We start from the raw sequence: 24,341 nt of genomic DNA on the forward strand, positions 1-24,341 counted from the left end.
TTTGAGATTTCTTGTTCTAAGGGATTCAACACCAAAGTTTTTCTCTGATATTCATACTTCAATGGTTTAACGGATAACTATGTTTTTGGTCCCTAAATTATAACGTGATTTGAGTATTTGTTCCTATCTAAAACTTTGATCCTGTTAAGTCCCCATACTTAAGAAATGCATGATTATAGTTCTCCTTGTTTAACACTATTAACTTTTTTTTGGCTGACAAACAGCGAAACATGATGACCTTTTAAGAGGTTGACAGGAGGAGAACATGTGGATTGCATCCAGTGTGATTTGTCGTTTGTCATGTCAAAAAACAGTTAACGTCATTGGGTGAAAATGACTGCATCCATGCATTTCTTAAGTATAGGGACCTAAGATGATCAAAGTTTGAGATAGGAACGAAAACCAAAATTGCATTATAGTTTAGGAACCAAAAACATAGTTAATCCATGATTTAAACTACCTTTTAAGATTGGTTAGCCTCATTTTATCAACATACTCAAGATTTTTCAGAATGTTACAGAAAGAAATAAACCTCACTTTTTACTTTGTCCTTTCAGCATTGTTTTTTCAGAATGTTACAGAAAGAAATAAACCTCACTTTTTACTTTGTCCTTTCAACATTGTTAGAACATCCATAAGAGAGGTTTCTGCAGACCCAATATGGGATATGCATGCATGATCCTTGAAAGCTATTGTTTTAAATGTTTCGGGTCTCCATTTTCAAAAGCTATGGTCTGTCATTATCATAGGTGGTGATGATGTTACAGTGGTGTGACATTTCATTTACACATTCTATCCTATGTGGAAGCAAGATAATGATGATTGAAGTTAGGTATTTTAAAACAGTGAGGGAGCAGAACTTGAAAAACACAATAAGAAACCAAAATAATAATAAAAAGTACTATGATAGAAGGACTATAAATATATTTAAGCCAATATTTATATAGCAATTACTTTTAAAATATGTGTATATATATAATATGCTAATGAGAGAAAAGTATTTAATAAAAGGAACATTTATTATTTTGAAAACACAAACTATTCAATACCTGCTATTATATAAGGATATTGAATGCATTTTAGTAAGATGCTTTAAATGTTCTTTTACTAGTTTCCTTGTTAGCACGACCTTGTATTGGGTTGAACTTCAGATTTTTCTTTCTTCCTCCTTTTTCTTGCATACTGTTTTTTTCTTTATACATTTTCTCATTTGTGGTTTTGGCAGAATCTGAAGATGAAGATAAGTCATCCTAGGTTCCTTATAATTGGGAAGCAGGAAAATATGATGTCGGAGTTTCCTGCGTGTTTAAGGAAGAAGACAGATTCAGTACAAAGTGTTATGCATGATAATCCTAATATCACTACTGACACAGTTTTTTTGTTTCCAGAGGTCAGTATTGTCATGTCATTCTAATTTGGCTCCTGTTGACTTCTTGATGACATGATTTACACTTCATTTCAGGGTACATCAGTTCAAGGTGAAACACCCTTCTTGTGGCCTCTTTGGTTTAGGGCTGCTGTTCCAGGTGATATATCTCTTTGCATGAGCATATATTATGAGATAGGAGATGTATCAAGTATCATAAAGTATCGCACTCTTCGCTTGCATTACAATGTGCAGGTTAGTATAATGAATATTGAAGGAAACTTTTGGGCTTCATTGGTTTTATTTTCTTTATATTGTAATCATTTTTTTTTCTTTTTTGGTGGCTAGAAAATTTTATTGAATGATTGTGTTTTATGCTGAGTTATGAATTTAGAAAAAATGAATCAGTTGCATGCATGACATAGCTCTCGTTAATTCTCAAGTACCAAATTTTGGTGGTTGTAGGTGTTACCATCATTGGATGTCTCATTTCAAATCTGTCCTTTCCGATCAAGATTGGAAGAATTTCTTGTTCGATTGGATGTTGTTAATAAGACTAGCTCAGAAAGTTTCCAAGTTTGTCAGTTGTCATCAGTTGGTCATCAATGGGAAATCTCATCAGTTGAAGCTCCGGATAGTATTTTTCCTTTACAATCATTGATGGCTGGTCAAGCGATATCATGTTTCTTTACACTAAAGGTTTGTGCTATAGGATTTGATATTTGTGATTCATCGTTTTAACATGATTTTTTTGTTATGAAATTGGGTTTCATTTGAGGGATTCTATTAAATTGTAAAAAAATGGTTTAATATAAATATTTTATCAATGATGTATACGTTAAACATATAATTTATGGGGGTAATTCCAAAGCCATGTCTTAAAACAAAATGTTGAACAATATGAAGCTTCTTAGTGGTTATTTTGTTATATATATTCTGCAGCTTTTGAGACCTAAGGCTGTATTCGCTTCCTTGTATTTACTGTTACTGTAACAGTGGAAGGAATTGCGAGTGATTCGTGTGTTCCTATATGAGGATTTGCACATGAGTGTGGCAACTATTTGCGGGATGGGTGAGATATACTATCCTTGCTGTGGAGAGGAGATTTGCTAGTGAAGCGGTAGATGATGGATGTTTTTACAGAATTACCCCATACAATTACATATAATTTCACATTACAGGCTGCTTTTTGGACTTGCCAGGAGATTCCTGTGTTTTGTTCTCTGCATGTCCATGGGTTTGTGAGAGGCAAGGAGAAGGGTTTTTGGTGAGAGGGGAAGATTTTTGTGGTAGGTTGGAATCGGTTCCATAACCTATTCCATGACTTGATGGAACCGATTCTAGGTTGGTTCACTATATTTGGGAATCAAATCTCCTTTTGAAGTTAATGTGTTCTACATTTATTATATATATAATAAATAATATTATTATTAAATAATAATAATAAATAGTAATAATATTAATAATAAAAAGAATATGTAATACTAATAATAATAATAATAACTATACGGACAAAAAAGTAATCTTACATTTTAACCTACTAAAACATTTTTTTTATTCTATCACATCCATCAAATCTTTTACATACTTAAACTTCACCCTTAAATCTTCTCGTTTTCATCTCCAAATCCCTTAAAAGAAACACAAAAACTTTACCATCAAATCCATCTACTTACTCTCCCTTAAATCCATCCTCACAAGTGAACACAAATGTTTTATACCTATAACTATGTTGTTTCATACATTATTGTAGATTTTTTTTTTGTGATGGATAAGTAGTGGCAAAGAGAATACGAAATTGATCTTTAATGCAAAAATAGCCATTAAAAGAGTAGAATGATTGATAAGATGGAAAATTTTGATATAGATATTTAGGGATGGTACGCATCGTAATATTTTAGAATCTGCATGTTCAAATGCCTAGTTATCTGACCTTGCCTGTTTTCACTTGATTTTATCTGAAAGAGTGTCCTTGCAAACTTGACTTTGGATGATCTTGATTTAACAAAATTGATTTTGTTTGAAGTGATTTATGTATGAAAACTTTTATTTCAAATGCAAGTTAGTATTCAAACCTAATATGAATTGCTCAACCTAGCATAAAAGCTACATTTTTCACTTCGACTCAATCATGCTTTTATGTCCAAACTTGATTTTAACTTCATGCAAACGAATTTTTTTATAAAACCCTGTTTATATTTTCCCAACTCACGTGTGGGTAGTTCTAACTCTCCAGATTATGTTAGCAGTATTATTCTATCATGTATCCTCTGTTTATATGCTTGTACAAAATGTTGTTACTAGTTGAAATCTGTATGTTCGTGTATGTGTGATTATTAAGGTTGCTGAATTATGTTATCCCTTGCCCTCAGAAATCAAGTAGGCTTTCGACATTTGGGGATGACGTGTCTACATCCCCTGTCAAAAGTGATGCAAGATTGGTACCCGAAAGCATAAAGGATATAGTTTATGACGTAAACAGTGCACCTTTGGTCAATTTCCACCATTATGAAAGATTGCAGCAGGAAGTTTCATACAAGGTAGATGTTTATTTTGTTTTCACGATAAGTCCAACCAAGATGTATCGTTTTTGTAATTTGAATTCCATATCTTTTTGGCTATGCTTGATTGTGCTGGTGAAAGTCGGAGGGTAGAAAGCAGATTATGGTATCAAAATAATTCTTAACCAAGACTTAAAATGTATTTTATTATATATCTTTTTTATACCCTAACTAAGCCAGAGTAAAGTGATATTCTCTGCATATTTTCCAGCTGCTCAAGCTCATACACTTTTTCTATTACCATATTCTTTTAAATAACATGCATATTTAAAGTGATTTTCCTTGCCCATAAATTTACATTGGGTTATATTTATCTTCTTCCATTCTCAGCCCGTGGTTGCTTCAATGGTACTGGCATATCTGATATGCACAAGGATAGGGTCGTGCTACTGCACTAATAGTTTCTTTGCTTCCTTACCCTTTTTTGTTTTAATTATTTTTCATAGTTCATACATGTTTTGTCATCCTATAGGGTAGTTTATTTATAATGTAAGATAAGGGTTAAACCCTAAATACAGAATGGGCTAAGCCCAATTAACATAAACACACAACTTAACATCTAACACTCCCCCTCAAGCTGGAGCATATAAATCATATGTTCCAAGCTTGTTACAAAGATAGTCAATTCTTGGTCCTCGTAAGGACTTGGTGAATATGTCTGCCAACTGGTTGCTTGAGTTAACGAACTCAGTCTTGATATCTCCGGATATGATTTTTTCTCTAATAAAATGACAATCAACTTCAATGTGCTTGGTTCTCTCATGGAAGACAGGGTTAGAGCTAATATGGAGAGCAGCTTGATTATCACATATAAGTGTCATGCGAGTGACATCTCCAAATTTCAATTCACTAAGTAATTGTTTAAGCCACACAAGCTCGCAAGTAGCAGATGCCATAGCTCTATATTCTGCTTCTGCGCTGGACCTTGCCACAACACTTTGCTTCTTACTTTTCCAAGATATCAGGTTGCCACCAATAGAGACACAATATCCAGAAGTAGACCTCCTATCAGAAGGGGAACCAGCCCAATCAGCATCTGAATAGCAAACGATTTTTGTATCGTTGTTAGGGCCATATAGCAAACCTTTTCCAGGTGATCCTTTAATATACTTCAGTATGCGAACAACTGCATCCCAATGGTCTTCACATGGGGAGTTTAGAAATTGACTCACCACACTAACTGCGAAGGAAATGTCAGGACGAGTAACAGTAAGATAGTTTAGTTTACCAACTAATCTTTTGTACCGTTCAGGATCTGAGAAAGACTCCCCCTGATTTGGTAGGAGTTTGATGTTAGGATCCATAGGTGTCTCAACAGATTTACAGTTCATTAACCCTGTTTCCTCCAAGATGTCTAATGCATACTTCCTCTGAGATATGACAATACCATCATTGGATTGTGCTACTTCAATACCCAAAAAGTACCGGAGTTTGCCAAGATCTTTGGTTTGAAAATGATGACAAAGGTGTTGTTTCATCTGAGAGATGCCGAGATAGTCACTTCCTGTGAGAACAATATCATCGACATACACTATTAAGTAAATACATCCAGCACTTGAGTGGCGATAGAACACTGAATGGTCCGCTTCACTGCGAGACATACCAAATTGTTGAACAACACAACTGAATTTACCAAACCAGGCCCGAGGAGATTGTTTTAGGCCATATAAGGATTTGCGAAGACGACATACCAATCCAGATGACTCCCCCTGAGCAACAAAGCCAGGCGGTTGCTCCATATAAATTTCTTCATGCAAATCACCATTTAGGAAAGCATTTTTGACATCAAGTTGGTAAAGAGGCCATTGTCGAAGAGCGGCCATGGCAATGAATAGGCGAACAGAGGTCATTTTTGCCACTGGAGAAAAAGTATCACCATAATCCAAACCAAAAATCTGTGTGTAGCCTTTGGCAACCAGTCGAGCTTTCAGACGATCAATTGTGCTATCAGGGCCAACCTTGACAGCATACACCCACCTGCAACCAACAACAGACTTTCCAGATGGTAATTGGACAAGCTCCCAAGTTCCACTTTTCTGTAAAGCACTTAATTCATCCAGCATAGCTTGACGCCAGCCAGGATGAGTTAAGGCATCACCCACAGATTTAGGAAGTGACACAAAAGAAATGGATGAGAGACAAGTGTAAAAAGATGGAGATAATCTGTGGTAACTAAGAACAGTATAATGGGGGGAAAGGTTACGGGTAGAGCGTATACCTTTACGGAGGGCAATAGGCAAGTCAGACTCAGTTGCTGGAGCCGGAGGAGACACATGAGGCGGCACCGGAAGTGAGTCATGAGGGAGACGATTACGGCGACTATAAACCTGAAGGGGTGGAGGTGAAGGATGATCCTGTGGTAAATGAGAGTCTAAAGAAGGAGAAGACAAAATGGGTGGAGCATCACCAGGAGGATCACATATAAGAGGAATATCAACAGTAACAGGGAGAGGTACAGAACTAGAAGATAGATGTGAAAAGTAAAAAGAAGACTCATCAAAAGTGACATCAGCAGAGATAAAATGACGATTGAGGGAAGGGGAAAAACACTTATAGCCCTTTTGTGACCGTGGAAATCCTAAGAAGACACATTTGTGAGACCTAGGAGATAACTTATCAAGACCAGGACTAAAATCATGAACAAAACATGTAGACCCAAAAACTCGAAGAGGTAATGGATGCAGAGGGTCTTGAGGAAATAAGATAGAATGAGGGATTTTGTTATCTAGGACGGAAGATGGCATGCGGTTGATAAGATAACATGCTGTGAGAACTGCATCACCCCAAAAACGTGAGGGTACTTGACCATGAATAAGAAGTGTACGAGTTGTTTCAATAAGGTGTCTATTCTTGCGCTCAGCCACCCCATTTTGTTGAGGGGTATAAGCACATGAGGTTTGGTGAAGAATGCCATGAGAAGCCATAAACTGTTTAAACGGTTGAGAAAGGTATTCACGGCCATTATCACTGCGTAAAGTGCGAATAGAAACCCCAAACTGAGTTTTTATTTCATTGAAAAAAGATTGAAAAATAGAAAACAACTCAGAACGATTCTTCATGAGAAACAACCAAGTACATCTGGAATAGTCATCAATAAAGGTAACAAAATACTGAAATCCGAAAGTTGACTTGACACGACTAGGGCCCCAAATATCAGAATGAACCAATGAAAAGGGGGATGATGCTCTTTGTGAAACACTACGAGGAAAGGAACTACGAGTATGTTTACCTAACTGACAAGACTCACACGACAAACTTGATAATTTCGACAGACTCGGAACAAGTTGCTGCAGTTTGGCAAGACTTGGATGACCTAACTGAGCATGAAGAAGGGATGGTGACTCCATGATTACGCCAGCATGTGGAGAAGGGCTGAGATGATATAGGCCATGAGACTCACATCCTGTGCCAATCATGTGTTTCGAACTCCGGTCCTGCAACCAAACAGAATCTTTGGTAAATGAAATAACACAATTAAGGGAACGAGTTAGACGACTTACGGACAATAAGTTAAAAGGAGACCCAGGGACATAAAGTACATTATCAATGGATATGGACGGAAAAATATGAACAGTACCAATACCATGAGATGAGACTCTAGACCCATCAGCCATTGTTACCGAGGGTAAATTACCCGGACATGACAAGGAGGAAAACAAGGACTTGTTACCAGTGATATGATCGGTGGCGCCTGAGTCAAGGACCCAAGATCCGAGAGAGTGAGTCAGACCAACAAAAGGGGTACCTGTGCGTATAACAGAAGCAGATGTAGTGGAACTAGAGTGCTGACGGTCCTCATACCATCTGAGAAATTCCTGAAAGAGTACAGGGTTATTTATGGTATTTGATGAAGTAGGATGGTCTGCAGACGGTGATCGGGGAGGTGGATCAGAATTAGTCATTGCTATAGGTCGAGGAGGACGTCCATGAAGCGCATAACATCTATCAATTTTGTGGCCTAGTTTGCCACAATGGTCACATTTTGGACGTCCTTTACCTAGTTGGCGAGACCGACTCCGATCATCAAGTTGGGCAGCCATGGAGAGGGAGAAACCCTAAAAATCCAAAGTGCTCCGATTGACGCAACGACCACAGATCCAGAAAGAGGGCGAGGAGGCGATCACGGCGGTGCTGATCGGCGGCGGAAAGCTCCGGCGACGCGCCGGCACGCGCGGCGGCAACGGCGACTCTTGCGGCGGCGCGTGGAGGCGCGTGGGAGGTCCGTTCGCCGCGATCTTCGTACGACGGTGGTCGCTCGGCCGAGACGATTCCGATGGTGTGGTTGCCGGTCGATTCTGGAACTCCGGCGGCGGCGACGGCGGCAGCGGCGACGGCAGTGACAGCGGCAGTGATGGGTGCCGGAGACCGTGGAGTTGACTGAAACTATTCCTGTGCTCTAGATACCATGTGAAATAATAGAGAAGATTAGGAGAAATCTCCCTTATGTGTTTAGCATACACATAGGGTAGTTTATTTATAATGTATTTAGGGTTTAACCCTTATCTTACATTATAAATAAACTACCCTATGTGTATGCTAAACACATAAGGGAGATTTCTCCTAATCTTCTCTATTATTTCACACCCATAAATTTACATTGGGTTATATTTATCTTCTTCCATTCTCAGCCCGTGGTTGCTTCAATGGTACTGGCATATCTGATATGCACAAGGATAGGGTCGTGCTACTGCACTAATAGTTTCTTTGCTTCCTTACCCTTTTTTGTTTTAATTATTTTTCATAGTTCATACATGTTTTGTCATCCTATTTGATCATAGTGAGGCCTCAACAAGTAGGACAAAACGAGTATCAATTTCAATAGCTAAGAGAACATTTTTATCTATTTTTCATATTTTACTACATTTAACTTTTTTTTTGTTGGTTAACTAACTAGGAAGATATATATTTCAAATTGAATATCAGTACAAATATAAGATTTTTTTTTTTTATGTCACTTACTGCAACATGCTTAGGTTGTAGGTTTTAGGAATTTGAAAGTTTAAAGGACAAATTTGTTTGCCAGTGTCATAGGACATTTACTATTGACTGTAACAAAAGTCTTGACACTCTTTATTGTTTTTATCTCCTTTTACTGATACGAGCTTCATCTGTTTGTATGCTCAGGGTGACTTAAATACTGTGGATTTTGTATTAATCTATCGGCCATTTAGGAGTAGCGACGATCCTGGTTTCTCCACTTCTTCGTCTGTAATGTCCCATCACGCGTGCCATTTCAGGTATGTTTCTTCCACACATAATGCTTCTAATTTTGACTTCATAATAAATTTTAAATATCCATGTGTGTTATTTACTAGTCCTTTAGTGGCATTATCTTAATACATTTCTGTCTTCTGTTAGTACTGCTAGCACGGGTCCCATTTCATGGCTAGTGGATGGACCTCAAACCATGCATCATGACTTCTCTGCATCATTCTGTGAAATAAATATGAAGATGCATATTCACAATTCATCTGGTGCCACTACTTTTGTACGCATTGACACCTTAGATTCAGCGGGTAATAGTGGACAGATAAACAATGTAAATGTGGTTCAATCTGCAACTACCGATAACCAAGCAGGATGGCACGATATCGCCCCAGTGAATGAACTCAAAGTCGCCTCAAATGCTCTTGAAACCCAACCAGGAAAAGCACTATCATTGGAAAGTGCCTCCTCATATATTTGGTCTGGATCAAGCTCAACCCATCTCCACATTGAGGCTATGTCCTCGGTAGAAATTCCTCTTCAGATCTGTGTATTCTCTCCTGGAACATATGACCTGTCAAATTACGTTTTGAATTGGAAACTTCCATCCAATGGACAGGGAGATAGTGATGAAAAGAGGCAGCATTCAGGCCAGTGCCAGGGGTATAAATACTATCTTACCGTGCTCCAGTCCATTTGAGAAGTTTGTAAATGTTTTTGCTGTATGTTTATCTCATGCTAGAATCTAGATGAGTTGTAGCCGGGGCTGTACATATATTATATACATTTCCATGTATTGTTAAAATGTCTTTAGGCACTAGGAGCAGTGTAAAAGTTTGGTGGATAAAGTGGTGAAATCAACTTTTTTATCCGAACAAATAAGGACGGTGGCAACCTACAATTCATCGATCAGGTTGGCTGGCGTATTTGTACTGGCCAAGTTTGAGAAAAAAAGAAAGTGTTTTTACGAAGCCTTAACAATTTTTTGCATGCCCCGCGGTTAAGTATGGATGGATAGAATTGCAGAGTGGACACAGTTTTAAGTCCCTTATCCCTGTAGGGGGGTAACCCGTCACCAGCTCAAGAATTGGTTACACTTGCATTGCACCAAATGTTTTCAGCGTACTAAATGGAAGTTAAGGGCAATTATTCTTTCTCATTTTTCTACATATCATCCAAGCAGCTCAGATTGCTTAGTTTGAGTCTTGCAAAGTTGTAAGACTGGAAGCCTTTACTAAACTGTAACAAAATTATTCCAATATTTAGAGGATATGGCATTTTATTTTTATAATGGCATTATTTCTTTTATTAAGTGTTAACACAAGTTTCGTAGCGTATTGGCTTTAAACTGAACTCAGTTGATGAGGTTAATTGCATTACTCATGAGTTTGAGTGGGAACTAGGTTTCCCCTGTTGGAGTTGAAAAATAAAAAGCCAACCATCATATCATTTTGCAAAAGGTAGTCTCTACTTTATCATCATCATCATCATTTAAATTTGAACAAATCTCCCGCTTCTATAATGCATTACTTTTTTTATTCAACATAATTGAGTGTTTTAGCATCATATTTTTTAATTTACCGATTCTTTTAATGAATAATGACATGTTAACGTATTACCAATATATTAGAAATGACATCGTTTCTTAACTTTTCACAAAAAAGAGGTTTTGATGTTTTAATTATAATTCTTTTTCTTTAACGCTTCGACATTGTTATATATTTAATGAATTGGTATAATGTGAGAAAATTAAAAAAATACCATAATAAAACTTGTAAAGAAGTTGTGCGATAAAGTTTACAAAATTGATATAGTTGAATAGTAAAAGAATGAGTTAGAGGATCTTTTTTTTTTGATAAAATGCATGAATATTGAATGATTATAATTTCGATTTAAATAACTGAATGTTTCATATATTTCTTACATAATTCACATCATAGACGATCCCTTCATTTGAAAATAAGAAGGATGACAAAAAAAATGATAGACTTTTTATGGCACATAAAAGAATGGGAAGAATAGATAAAAAGTATGTGAAAGGTGACTTTATTTATAAGCAGTGCAGGAGTTACTGTAAACTCTCTAATATTGGAGTTCAATTTTTTTTAATTAAAAATAGTAATACGTTACGTGTATATGTTATGGGTGGTTTATTATAGCAAAAAATTCAAATATTGATAAATGTATAGGGAGGATATTACTAATTTATTATTTGACATTTCTTTTCGTATGTTATTTGTTGGTAAGAAGAGATGACATGAAAGATTAAACAATCAGAATGAATTCAATTATTTATATTTGACAAATATCAGCAACGTGTATTTTTATCACTAGATAGCATTTATGCAAAATTCACAATAAAAATAGGAAATAAGACTCACTTAAATCAGTCACAAATGTACATAGAAATGTTACATATAAAAGAAAAAATGTGCTTTTTTAGTAGAACAATTAATTTTGTTGTTGTTTTAGTTTAGCTTTTATTGCTGTTCATTAATGCAATATTATGCATGGCAGGTGATCTTCTACCCTATGCTCAGTGAGGTGAAATGCAGAAAGAAAAGTTCTGCAGTGGTTTTTTCCAATCGAAATAAGTGAAATGTGGGTTAAAGTCACCATAGTTTCATAATTTGGCCATTTTTTTTTCATGTTAGAAGGTATCTCATCTATTATAAAAGTTGTATGATAAATGAAAATAAAATAAAATAATATTATAATAAAAAATATTACTTTTATCTCTTTTATTATAAACTACCTTTATTTTTATTTTCTTCTTATATATATTTTTTCTATTGCATTTAAACTAAATATTACATGTTTACCATATGACATCTAAAACATACCTATTAATTATTTTCACTTTGAAGTCCACCATCTACACAAATCATGTGTATGGTTATTCATATCATGTAAAAAATATCCATTAATTTGATACATCACACCTGATTTTTAAGGTTCTTTGTATTAGATAAAATATAGGAAAAAGATTTAAGAAAGAAAAAAAAATAGAAATAGATAATAAGTGAAAAAGACTGCTTCACATGCTTAATAAATAAAAAAGGAAGAGAAAAGAAATAAATAATATTAATAATATTGTCATAACAATACAAAAATTATTTATTATTTTTACTCTGTTATTTTGCGTATCTTCTTTGTGATACTGCATACTCTTTAATTGGCCCATAACTTCAAATTTTCCCTTATAAATAAATAAAATAATGTAAATGATGGCACAAACTATTATTTTTAAAATTCGTACTCTTATTAAGTTAACAAAATAAATAAATGGGAAGATATAAAACAAGTTTAATCATATAAATTTGAACAAAAACACATTACAATTTAAAAATAATAATAGGTGAATTTGGATTTACATTAATATCTTTTCTCTCAAAGTAACTTTTGAATTTAAAAGTTATGACAATATTTATCTAAAAGATGAAATTGAATTTTTCAGATATTTTCATATGTATTATTGTAATATGCTTTATTGCCGTCAAACCTTTTCAAAATAAATCAGATTATATCTGTTATTATTTCAAAAGGAAAAAACAAATAAAAACAGAAATATCTGCCATCTATTTGATCTAATGTAACCCAATTTTAATTATCTATTTCCTTTATCTTCTTCTCCAATCTTATATATTTTCTTCTTATTAATTATCATAAACTCTTTCTTTCTCAATTCTCTTTTTATCATAACACTTTCTGAACTTCATTTAAAGTGAAATCACGAAATCGCTCACGTGAAACAATAATGCACGACTTGTTGTCCACCACCTCCCCCTGCCGCAGCAACCGACTTCCGCCATCGTCGGCTCACAGTGTCATCGAGATGGCAGGCTGCGACGACGACGATGGAGCAACGAGCCTGGCCACGTACTTCGGCAACGTGGAAGCAATAACGGAAGAGCTGAACGAGGTGGAGCGGTTGAAGCAGAATCTGAAGAGGTCTCACGAACAAGGCAAGACCCTTCACAATGGTAAAGCCGTGAAGGACCATCGCTTCGCCATGGAAGCTGACGTGGCACTTGCTCTGGAGACCGCGAAGGTCATCAGGTTCAAGTTGGAGACGCTTGAACGAGCCAACGCCGACAACCGGAGCCTCCCTGGTTGTGGACCGGGTTCGTCCTCCGACCGGTCCCGAACCTCCTTGGTGTTCTCCCTGAGGAAGAAGCTGAAGGACTCCTTGGACGGCTTCAATAAACTCCGTGAGCAGATAAATGCAGAACACCGTGAGACCGTCCAGCGCCAATATTTCACCGTGACGGGCAAAAATCCCGACGACGAAACCCTGGACCTCTTGATCTCTTCCGGTGAGAGTGAGAATTTAGTAGAAAGAGCGATTGAGGAGGGTAGAGGAAGAATTGAGGAGAGTATTAATGAAATAAAAGAGAGGCATAATGGGATGAAAGAGTTAGAGAGGAATCTGAAGGAGTTGCACCAGGTGTTCCTTGACATGGCAGTGCTGATTCAATCTCAAGGGGAGCAATTGGATGACATAGAGAGCCAGGTCGCAAGAACAAACTCCTTCGTCAGGAATGGGACTCAGAATCTGGAAACTGCAAGGAAGGAGCAAAAAAAACACCGTAAATGGGGCTACTGTGCTATTATCCTTCTTCTGGCAATTGTGTTGTTCGTCGTGCTCTTTTTTGTCAGACCATGGCGAAAGTAATACAACCTACAACAACTTAACCTAATTACCATTCAACATTTTATGTTTTGGGATCAATATCAAGTTACAAGGTGGAAGCAACTCTACAACTTCACCAAAGGTTAATTCTACATCTGCTGCCATCAGCGACACCAAAAATGTTGTTTATTCTGTAACTTCTGTTGAGTAGATTTAGGAACTTTATTTTTCCAGTCATCATTTTTTTTTTCTTTTAAGATATAGTTAGGTGGTAGGTAGTTTGACATAGTCAATGTATATATATATCTTTTTAAAATGGAGTACGAAAATATGTATATTAAATTTAATATATATATATATATTATTATTTTTATATTAGTTTTCTTATAATAATAAGATGATACACATTTATATTTATTTAACACATTAAAAAGAAAGATTGATATGTAAATATATTATTGTTTTAAAATTCAATTTTAAATTGAATCATATTTTTTTTCAATTATAAGATTTTCTATAACTTTTAAAAAGTTAAATTAAATTTTATAAATTATTTTTTTTAGTATGCTTTTATTTTAAATTCAAATAAGATCTTATTTTATTTTATATAACAAATCTTTTTATATTTAAGATATTAATGTTGTAGTTATACTATTATTTTAGAACTAAAAACAAATTGAATAATTTGTATTTTCATGTTAATTTAGTTTATAAAAAAATACATCCTCCATTATTTATTGACTTAAGATCACGTTTTTACCTGACCTGGGATGATATCATAATTCCATCACTACAAACATCATTTTAGGCATATTTTTATCTTTAAATAGGAAAAATGTTAATAAAACTAATAACAATAATAATAAAATAAAACAGAAAAATTAAAAGGCGAATGAACCAAAAAATATTTAATCCATAACTTTTATCGTAAGAATTCCTAGTTTGGTAATTATGAGTTAAAATTTTATCGTATAATCAAATTAATCAAATTAATCAAATTATAAGTTATTTGAGTTTTAATTCCAATTCCTTTTTAATAAAGCAAAAAAAAAATACCGAAATTTCCATGATGTGAATATATATACCTGCTACTTTTATCTCCTAGGGATAAATTGGCACGTGGGATTAGTTTAATTATGATATAAGCTACCAATTAATCACTCTATTATGTTTATTCGTACTCGTTTCCTTATTTATTTCTTTATTTAATTTTTCAATTTCATTCTTGAGATTAAAAAATTAAAATAAAAAATGTCTCATATAAAAAATTAAAACTCTTCTTACTTTGTTTTATTTTTAAATATTTCTTATTTCGTTTTCCTTAATAAAAATTAAAACCATCGAACTTTACTTTCCTTTTTCATATACTCAAAAAATGATAAAAATAGGTTTTGTTTTTATCATAAAATGAAAGTACGTGGATGAATAATTTGACTGATAAAAGTTTTTTTAATAGCTTGTATATAAAATGATCATTATGTTTAACGAATACATTGAAAAAAATAGTTAGAAAAGCATTAATAAGAACATTAAAATTAAGCTGACGATAAATTTTTTTCCACGTTTAAGTAAAATAAAAAGTTAAAAATTAGACAATACTAGAAATTTTCATATTTGGTGAGATTTTTTTTTATAAAACATTTGCAGAACTTTACAAAATTTACCAGAAAATGTACATACATTTATTTTTGTGAACTTTTATACAAAATCGAAAAAACAATCTTACAAAATAAAAAAAAATTATAATAGCGAGAAAAGACAAGATGCAAGAGAGAAGATAATTATTTTTAACTTTACTTTATATGAAAAATTCATCTAATTTAGTAGTCGCTCTCAATGATGTAGCGTGTGGATAAGGAAAACAAACACTTACCTTTAGGTTTTATAACGTGAAGTTCTCAACATTTAAAACATTCAAAGTTTTCATAATTTTTCCAGTTTAATTTTTAAAAGAGTTAAATGGTTTTCCACTGTTAAAAAAATTATACTCTCAATCTGTAAATAATAAAAAAATTTGACTTTCAATATAATTAATGTAAAATTTGTGGCATCCCAAATATATATAGTAACCACCACAATCATATAACTTAGACGTACAGAACTTAAAACTTAAACAGTTTAGAGTAAAATAGTAGTTCGGTACTTCAAAATAACACCAACTTAAATTTAGAAATCCTAAAAATACTATACCGCATCATGGGCATCCTCCAACTCTTGCTCCAAGGGAACCTCCTCAACAACATTTGCTTCCATCCAAGTGGATGATCATCGCAAAGGAAAACATACACAAGCAGCACACAACAAAGAAGCAAGGGTGAGCTAGATAAACAAGCAGTAATCATATAGTTCAATCAATAAATATCATCATGCTTAGCTACATATAAAGAACAATCAAGGCATACCACTTTAAACCATGACTCAACCACTCACACGACTCATCCGGATTGGTATAACTGTTGAACTATTGGTCGTCTTTGCACTTGCGTAGTTCAGTTAGCACTCCCCAACACTATGCAAGGTAAATCCCCCATCTGTCTATGTCTAAACTCTAAGACTATAGATGAGAACCTCCCTCTACTCTCACCACTTACACTGCTCTCCTCTATTTGAGCATAAACAGTGCTTCGAGTGTAGGGATAGACATACCAGTTCAAAGCTCCATACAGTTATACAGAACAACCACAACACCCCATACATCACTTTCAATCATCTCACCCTGAGATGTCCACTTCATACTCAATTACATCATTGTAGTTCACATTCATATGCTTTACAACCACTCAACAACACCATACATACATCCTGGAAGTCAAACAACATCAATCAATCCAAACAGAAGAAGAAAAATGAATGAAATCCCCTCCATGCACCATTTTACGTTCATATATATATATATATACATGTATATATATATACATGTATATATATATACATATATACATGTATATACATACATATGTATGTATTATACATACATATGTATGTATATACATACATATATATATATATATATATATATATATATATATTAATAAATGTTATGAAATATATATATATATATATATATATATCATGGTTCTTATTTGGTAAACTACTTGTCTAATTTTTATCATAGTAGAGATCTTACTTTCTCCCAATTGGTCACCGGGGAGGGTTCAGATGTCTGAATGCATCCACCTTCGGCGCTAGCACATGTGACTAGTCACAACGTACTGGACCAGGCCAGGGCTGCTCTATGATCAGGGATGTGCCAACTCAGGTTTTTAAGTTCCCTCTATCCTACCAACAAAGAAAGGCTTTTAAGAAGTTATGATTTAATTATCTAAGTTATTAAAATTGTCCTACAGTGTTCTAGACATCAAATACCCAATTATATATATCACCCTTCCCCTTACAGTAACTTAAACAGTACCTGCCCATATACATGCTATCACAGAGCCCTTACTCCTAAACCCTCCAACCAGAACAATTTCAACCAAAACAGATTAATTTCAACATAGACACTTACAAACATAATTGCCACATGTACCAGTTCAACACCAAAACATAAATTATTTAAGCACAATTCCACAGTCTCAGTTATAATTATCCAATAAAAATTAACATCGTAGAACAGCTTCACAATAACACACCAGTTCAACATTCAACCTGCATATATTTGTATAAAATAAATTCATACAAAAATAATTAGCTCCCCTTACCTGAAAAACTTCACAGTTTACTTGACAGGGATGATCTAAATAATGCTCCTTACAGCAAAATTCAAAGACACCCTATAAATCACCCAATGGTGATAGAATTAGCTTTTTAGGCTAGAAATTACCACAAATTTGAAGTAGAACCTGTTCGGTCCGTTACGCCCTTGACGCGGTGAACGTTTGAGCACCACCTATTCAAAAATTGAACGGTTCAACAGGGTGGTATTTTAGAGAGAAGGCAGAGCAATATTTAGCAGATGAGTTTTTTTAGAGAGAAAAAAAAAAGTTTGCAAAGTGGAAAGCTGACTTAGGAGAAAGACTCCTACTAAAGTCATGTGTCTTTGATCTGATGGGCCTGACTGCCTCACATAAGGCTCAAAGCCCCTTTATTAATTTTATAGGCTCTTACAAAATTCAACCATTTTATTAGGGTAATATTTGATAGAATGATGATATCAAATTATTTTATATTGTCAATGCGTTTTTCTTAAATTGTATTAATTAAATATAATATTATTTATCACAATGAAAGTATAAATAATTAATTTTGTTTTTATGTAAATTAAAATAAATATATGTTACTTTGTTTTTAATTTTACACTTGATGTATGAAAAATTTAAATGATTTCAAACTTTTTTTAAATGGAAAAATAAGGTAAATTTGGTAAATACAATAAAATCAAAAGCAGTGTGAATATGGGCACATATATAATGAAATGAAATAACCCCACCAGCTAAGAAAATAACACATATAGTTTTGCTATACCACCATTTTTAAAGTTAATTTAAAGATTAAAAGTGATAATATTTTATAAAAAAAATAGTCATTTATTATATACATTAGAAATATAAGTGTAATAAATGTCTTTTATTAATAAACCTGGTTTATTCTCTAGTTACTAAAAATCAATATCATAGGGCTGATGTTAATATTTATGTATATATAATATATTATATATCATGACTTTGTTTGGTGTAATATATATTGTGTTGTACAAGTCTATTCATTAAAATTTTCTTATGCTTTAGTGGTTAAATTAATCAATCTTGAATGGTTATCCAAACCCTTAGGACGAATTAAAGAGTTATTTAAAGTTGGAACATTCCTGACATGATGCAGTGGTAACTTTTCTATAGTCAGAGTCATTTTATACGTAGAGCTCAAACTTAAAATCCAAAGATTAACATGTACACTTGGACCAATCACACGTATTACTTGATATAATCCTATGTAATAATTTTTCACAAAATTAATAAATTTTAGTGATTTAGTTAATAATTAATTTCAATTTTTTAAATATAACACTATTTAATTTTTTTAATATTTTTTGTTAAAACATTTAACATGTTTTTCTCCAATTGTAAAATTAAATATTTTGAGTACAAAACAAGTCAAGTTCCGTATGTAAATATAAAGTTTCAGAGATATCATTCTATAATTCAAAGACTAAATAATAAATATACTGAATAAAATAAGTATGAACACTTTTATTCTTATTTTTAGGCTAATAAAAAGAAATATAATCTTAAACCACTTTAATTATATTAGTTTTACTTTGTTTAAATTCTGTTAATATAATTAAATATGTATTATATCTTATTAATTATTACATGTTTTAATGTTAATATTAGAGATTTTATATTTAAAATATAAAAGATAAAAAAATTTCTTTTATAATTATATTTAAAGTTAACTATAATTAATATTAATTTATTCTAATATGTATGAAAATTATTAAACACCAAACCCATATTAATTGTCTGAGTAAAATTTAAATAAAATTAACGAAAATAAAATTTGAAGACATTAAAAATCTATGACTAGCTACTGTAAGAACTGTTTGGCCTTTATTGTCAATCGTATAAGAAAATATTTAAGTATAATATCAAACCATCTTTTTCTTTTATTTTTATACTTTATTATGTATTAGCTACTTATGAATGTACATTTAACCTGTACAGTGTGGACAAAAAGGGAGATGGCACGTTTCATATTTGTAACGGGCTCTCAATTTACATACATAGATGTTACTTAAGATATGATTAAGGTTTAGATTTAATCTAATTTTCATCTTAATCCAATGAAGTTTATCGCAGTTTAACTTTTTATTTAACAATCCAACTTGAGTTTGCCTAGAGACTGCATTGTATTATTGACATTATTATCTCTTAAGAATACATTAAAAGGAATATTTTCAATATATTTATTACTTAAGATGTACATAAAAAGTAGTTTTTAAAATATTGGAATTTAAAATTATTATAATTATTCTGGTTTCAAAGAGATTCCATTTACATTTAATTATAATGATATGGAATATTTAATTATAATAATTTTGTACTTAAAAATAAATAAAACTGTTATTTTTTAATATAATTATTGTTATGAACCTTATAGAGCATATAATTCAACAAAATGTTTTGATGTATGATAAATATTATTAAGACCAATCTTTAGTATTATACATTTTCATCTTCTTTGTTATCTGTATTTTCTTTTTTCATTTTTCATATATTTTTGTCATTTCTTAGTAAGAAAAACTACTTCTTTCAAAATTATATCCACGAGTAACATTTTAATTATATCTCTATACTATAAAAATCATATATTATACACTGACTTTTGAAAATGAAGTCAAATCAATGAAGTAAATCTCAAGATATTTAGTTGTTCTAGTTCGTAATAAAAATAATGATTATAAAAACAATAATACGATATAAAATTTGAATAATAAATTAACTTAAAAATATAAACGAAATAACGTTGAAGAAAAATCACGACTAATTAACTTCAAAATTTAAATTAGAAAATATGAGTTTTTTAATGTTACCAAAATATAAACTTTTTAGAATATAAATGACCAGAGAATAAATGAAAATAATTTTTTTGCCTATTTTCATTAAATAAAGGTTCTCCATTTATAAATATGAATATAATATATATATATATATATATATATATATATATATATATATATATATATATATATAATTCAATTTTTTCTATAAAAATGTCATTTTGGGGACTCGCTTTGGAACACAATTTCTTTATTTATAGTTTTTTAAATGATTTTACTTGTTATATCTTCTTTTTTTCAAATTATATTTAAAAAGGAAGACATAAAAATACTTTTAAAAAATTAAATTTAGAAAACTACTAGTTGGGATAAATTTCATTAAAAACTATAAAATTTGAGAGTCGTAATTTTTTATTTAATAAATGTCGTTCTTATTTTTTTAATTTGTAATACTGTTAATTTGAAATTGCTACTATAATATATAGCATCACGTTAATTATACGATGTAAAAAACATTATCTTCAAAGAGAGGAATTAACACTAAAAAAATATCTAAACAAGTTTATGTTTAGATAAGCCTCGTACCGATGAAACGAAGGACCAAGTATTCATAGGAAGCTTCATGTTCAGCAGGTACAAGCCGTAGAACACCACACTTCAACCCTAGTTTCAGACAAACTAGCTACTATATACAGTTAATACATAACTAGTTAATGACTTAAAGTAGTAAACCAGAACTCTTTCTCTCAACTAATTAACGAATCGTTTCCCTCTTCCGTCTATTTCTGGGGTGCTTCCTCTCATCTTCTACTGTTTATTTCTTCCTTAGTTATGCTTCAAGTATATAATAATTTTCCAAGAACATTCATTTGACCAGATAATTATAATCTTTTTTCTGTTTCTCTCCCTCTCCAAGTACAAGGGGGTATCCACCACCAACTTCAATTTCAATGCAACATTAGCCACCCTATATAACACAACACAACCCTTTTATATATTTGCTATCCTTTTCCTTCTTTTGTTGCCCTTTTACTATTTATTCCTTCTCTTATCATACACAGAATCTACGAGAACAAAAAACGGTCCTTTCTTCTTACCTTATGTAAAAGACAATTATGCTCCAGTTAATAAGATCGATTTTGTGATTCAAATCTGTTATCTCAAAAGACTTTTTTTTTCTCCTGTTGCAGACAGCATCATACAAAAGTGACAACCCTGTTAGAGTTGGATAAGAAAGATCTTCTTCTTTACCTTGTGTTGTTATCTTAAGGCACGAAGGAGAGAATCAATAGAATGAACGACTTGTTATCGAATTTGTTCTCGAAGGGAAAGCAGCAGCAACAACAAGAAGGGCAGCACGTGATTGAAATAACACAAAGTTGCATGAACTTGGACAAGTTCTTCGAAGAAGTGGAATCGGTGAAGGAAGAGCTGAAGGAGCTAGAGCGTCTCCACCTAAGTCTCCGTGCCTCAAACCAAAACGGAAAAGCGCTTCACAGCCCCAAGGGCGTTAGGGAGCTTCGGTCTCGCATGGACCTGGACGTCGCTCTTGCTCTCACCAAAGCCAAGCTCGTGAAGACTCGCTTGGAGGCTCTCCACCGCGCCAACCAAGCCACCCTCTCCTTGGCCGACTGCGGACCCGGTTCGTACTCCCACCGGACCCGAACCGCACTGGTCGGAGCCTTGACCAAGAATCTGAAACAGTCCATGGAGAGTTTTAATAAGCTGAGGGAGCAGATATCGTACGAGTACAGAGACACCGTGCAACGTAGATACTACGCTGTCACCGGAGAGAACCCTGATCCTGACACCATTGATCTCCTAATCTCTACGGGTAACAAATAATCATATTTTCTCTTCTGAGATAATTCAATGCATGGGTACTTTTAATATTATATATTCTTAATTACAATATATGCTTTATTTGAAGAATCTGTGCACTACAAATTAGCATAGAATATAGAAAGGTGAAATTGAATTGAGATTGAGGAACAATAACAAAAGGTTCATACAAAGTTTTGCTCTTTTTAGTAAATTAATCTGTTAAAAAACTGTTTCCCTCTTAAATAAGAGTTAAATTCATTCAATCTAACTACTATCATTTTATATATTCCATAAAAAGTTATTAATGGTGTGATTATCATGTAAACTAAGATCTTTTTCATTAGTATGATTATCTTGCTCAGTTTTTGGCCTTTCAGTAAAGCATTTCAGTTTTGAAGTATATTATTTTATCGGAAACATAGGGAGAAATTGAGACAACAGCTCTCACCGCCAAGTGAGGAGAAAAGAAATTTGTCTTGTTCTTGTTGAATGCATAACTCGGTATGCATATCAAATAAAACCTTTTTCTGATATTGGGAATATATTTTCTGTCATTAAATTTATATGAATAGTCCACATTTAATTGCTTGCGGCAAAAATTTAGCCAGATAGCGAGCATTAAATTAATTTCATGCACAAAGTGAATTAGGTTAAACAAAATTTTGTGTTCTTGTTTTCTTTTTCTTATTTTATGACCTTTTTGACTACTGTGTAAAATTGGTGGCACCATGAGACACGTATGTGATGACATTGCGATGGAGCAGGTGAGAGTGAAAGTTTCTTACAGAAAGCCATCCAACAGCAAGGGCGAGCCAGCATCATGGACACCATCCAAGAGATTCAGGAGAGGCACGGCACGGTGAAAGAGATAGAGAGAAGTCTACACGAGCTGCACCAAGTGTTCTTGGACATGGCAGTGTTGGTCCAACATCAGGGTGAACACTTGGATGACATAGAGAGCCACATGGCGCTTGCAAATTCCTCCGTCATCAAAGGTGTGCATCATTTGCAGGTTGTGAAGAATCATCAGAAAAACACCCGTAACTTGACCTGCTTTGCCATACTCCTCTTCATTATCGTTTTGGTCATAGTTCTCCCCATTGTTTTCAGAAGTTGATCAGGTTTTCATGTCAAACTGTGTGATCATTGATAGTGGTAGCAAGGTGAAGAGATGTCAAAGCTCATTTGACCTTCTTCCCATGTGAAAATGGCTTTCATTCTGTGATCGTATATGTATTTTGGTAACGTTTTGTATACTTTTTCCTTGCCGCTGTTTAACGACTGTTTGAGGAATTTTCCGACAATGGAACTTTTACTTGCATATGAAGGCTGAAGCTAAAGCCCTTTTATCTCCTCCTGGCCTCTTTCAAAGAAGGGTAAAGAGAAGAGAATGGAAGAAAGAGTTACGGTGGGGGTGATGTTGTTCATGTTAACAAGTGTATATATATATATTGTAGGCGTGACCTATGATTTACCTTGGATATATATTTCATGTGGTGTACGTGTGTATATATATATATTAAAACTTCGGGTCAATTATGTATCATTTTTGTTTTCCTGAACTTTATTTAATTCTTTTTGTTTGGTTTTAGCATAAAACGAAATATGTAACATTCATCGGGAGAGTGTGATTATTAGAAGGTGGTTTTAAGCCTAACTTAACTCTACAATCGCTAGAATTAATGGGTGGTCAGATAGTGCTCTGACAACGGGTGAAACAGAATGCTCACATAGATCTCGCTATGATAGATTCTGACCATGAGTTTGATACCATATTAGATAGTGATTTTAAGTCTAACTCAACCCCACAAAACCAGCTTGTAAGGTGAGGTTTGCACCCCACTTATATATTATAATTTGGCCTTATCTCTAGTCGATGTGAGACTTTCAACACATATCATCCACGCTGAGGTATAGACATCTCGAACGTGAGAGTAGAATTAATGGGTGGTCCGATAGTGACCCGATAACGGATGGAACAGAATGCCCACATAGATCTCGCTAGGATAGGCTTTAACCTTTGGCTCTGATACCATATTAAGAAATGTGTTTTAAGCCTTGTTGTTGTGTGTAGCCTTTGGCTACTAACCTTGCCTTGTATCGTTCAATACTCCCATCAGCATGCCTCTAATCATATTTGATGGCTTGGTTATAGGTTTTAGGTTTACTAACTTGGGAAAGATTAAAGACATGATTTATGAAGAGATGATAATACATTATATGAGATATATGAAGAGATAGATATAGGGTACATGT

At 33.3% G+C, this 24,341-nt stretch overlaps 2 protein-coding genes and 1 pseudogene across 3 annotated transcripts in view; all 3 read left to right on the forward strand.

Moving 5' to 3' along the window:
- LOC124838442 (Tetratricopeptide repeat (TPR)-like superfamily protein) overlaps positions 1 to 10,423 on the forward strand; it is a 30,442-nt gene extending 20,019 nt beyond the window's left edge. The window contains exons 22-27 of one of the 2 annotated variants that reach the window (XM_088115994.1): positions 1,226 to 1,390; positions 1,463 to 1,621; positions 1,832 to 2,065; positions 3,739 to 3,906; positions 9,052 to 9,164; positions 9,286 to 10,423. In XM_088115994.1, coding sequence (XP_087972120.1) covers positions 1,226 to 1,390; positions 1,463 to 1,621; positions 1,832 to 2,065; positions 3,739 to 3,906; positions 9,052 to 9,164; positions 9,286 to 9,832 — 1,386 coding nt within the window. In that variant the 3' untranslated portion in view covers positions 9,833 to 10,423. Of the gene's footprint in view, positions 1 to 1,225; positions 1,391 to 1,462; positions 1,622 to 1,831; positions 2,066 to 3,738; positions 3,907 to 4,257; positions 4,420 to 9,051; positions 9,165 to 9,285 lie in introns of those variants that run through there. The other variant, XM_088115995.1, reaches the window with a different exon arrangement.
- Positions 10,424 to 12,889: 2,466 nt separating this feature from the next.
- LOC124845112 (syntaxin-121 pseudogene) lies at positions 12,890 to 13,957 on the forward strand (annotated as a pseudogene).
- A 7,077-nt stretch (positions 13,958 to 21,034) lies between these two features.
- On the forward strand, positions 21,035 to 23,625 carry LOC124845110 (syntaxin-121-like). Its single transcript, XM_047322156.2, has 2 exons — positions 21,035 to 22,095; positions 22,850 to 23,625. The coding sequence occupies exons 1-2, from the start codon at positions 21,555 to 21,557 to the stop codon at positions 23,200 to 23,202; spliced, it is 894 nt and encodes a 297-aa protein (XP_047178112.1). The 5' UTR covers positions 21,035 to 21,554; the 3' UTR covers positions 23,203 to 23,625.
- The last annotated feature ends 716 nt before the right edge of the window (positions 23,626 to 24,341 follow it).

This window comes from Vigna umbellata, chromosome 5 (assembly GCF_029865625.1).
Source record: "Vigna umbellata cultivar VRB3 chromosome 5, Vumbellata_1.0, whole genome shotgun sequence".
Lineage (NCBI taxonomy): Eukaryota > Viridiplantae > Streptophyta > Magnoliopsida > Fabales > Fabaceae > Vigna > Vigna umbellata.

Excerpts from the sequence above, each read along its gene's own strand:
- LOC124845110 (XM_047322156.2), top strand. The coding sequence starts at position 21,555 with ATGAACGACTTGTTATCGAATTTGTTCTCGAAGGGAAAGCAGCAGCAA. Across the intron at positions 22,096-22,849 it reads TGATCTCCTAATCTCTACGG|GTGAGAGTGAAAGTTTCTTA; the intron begins GTAACAAATAAT and ends GCGATGGAGCAG.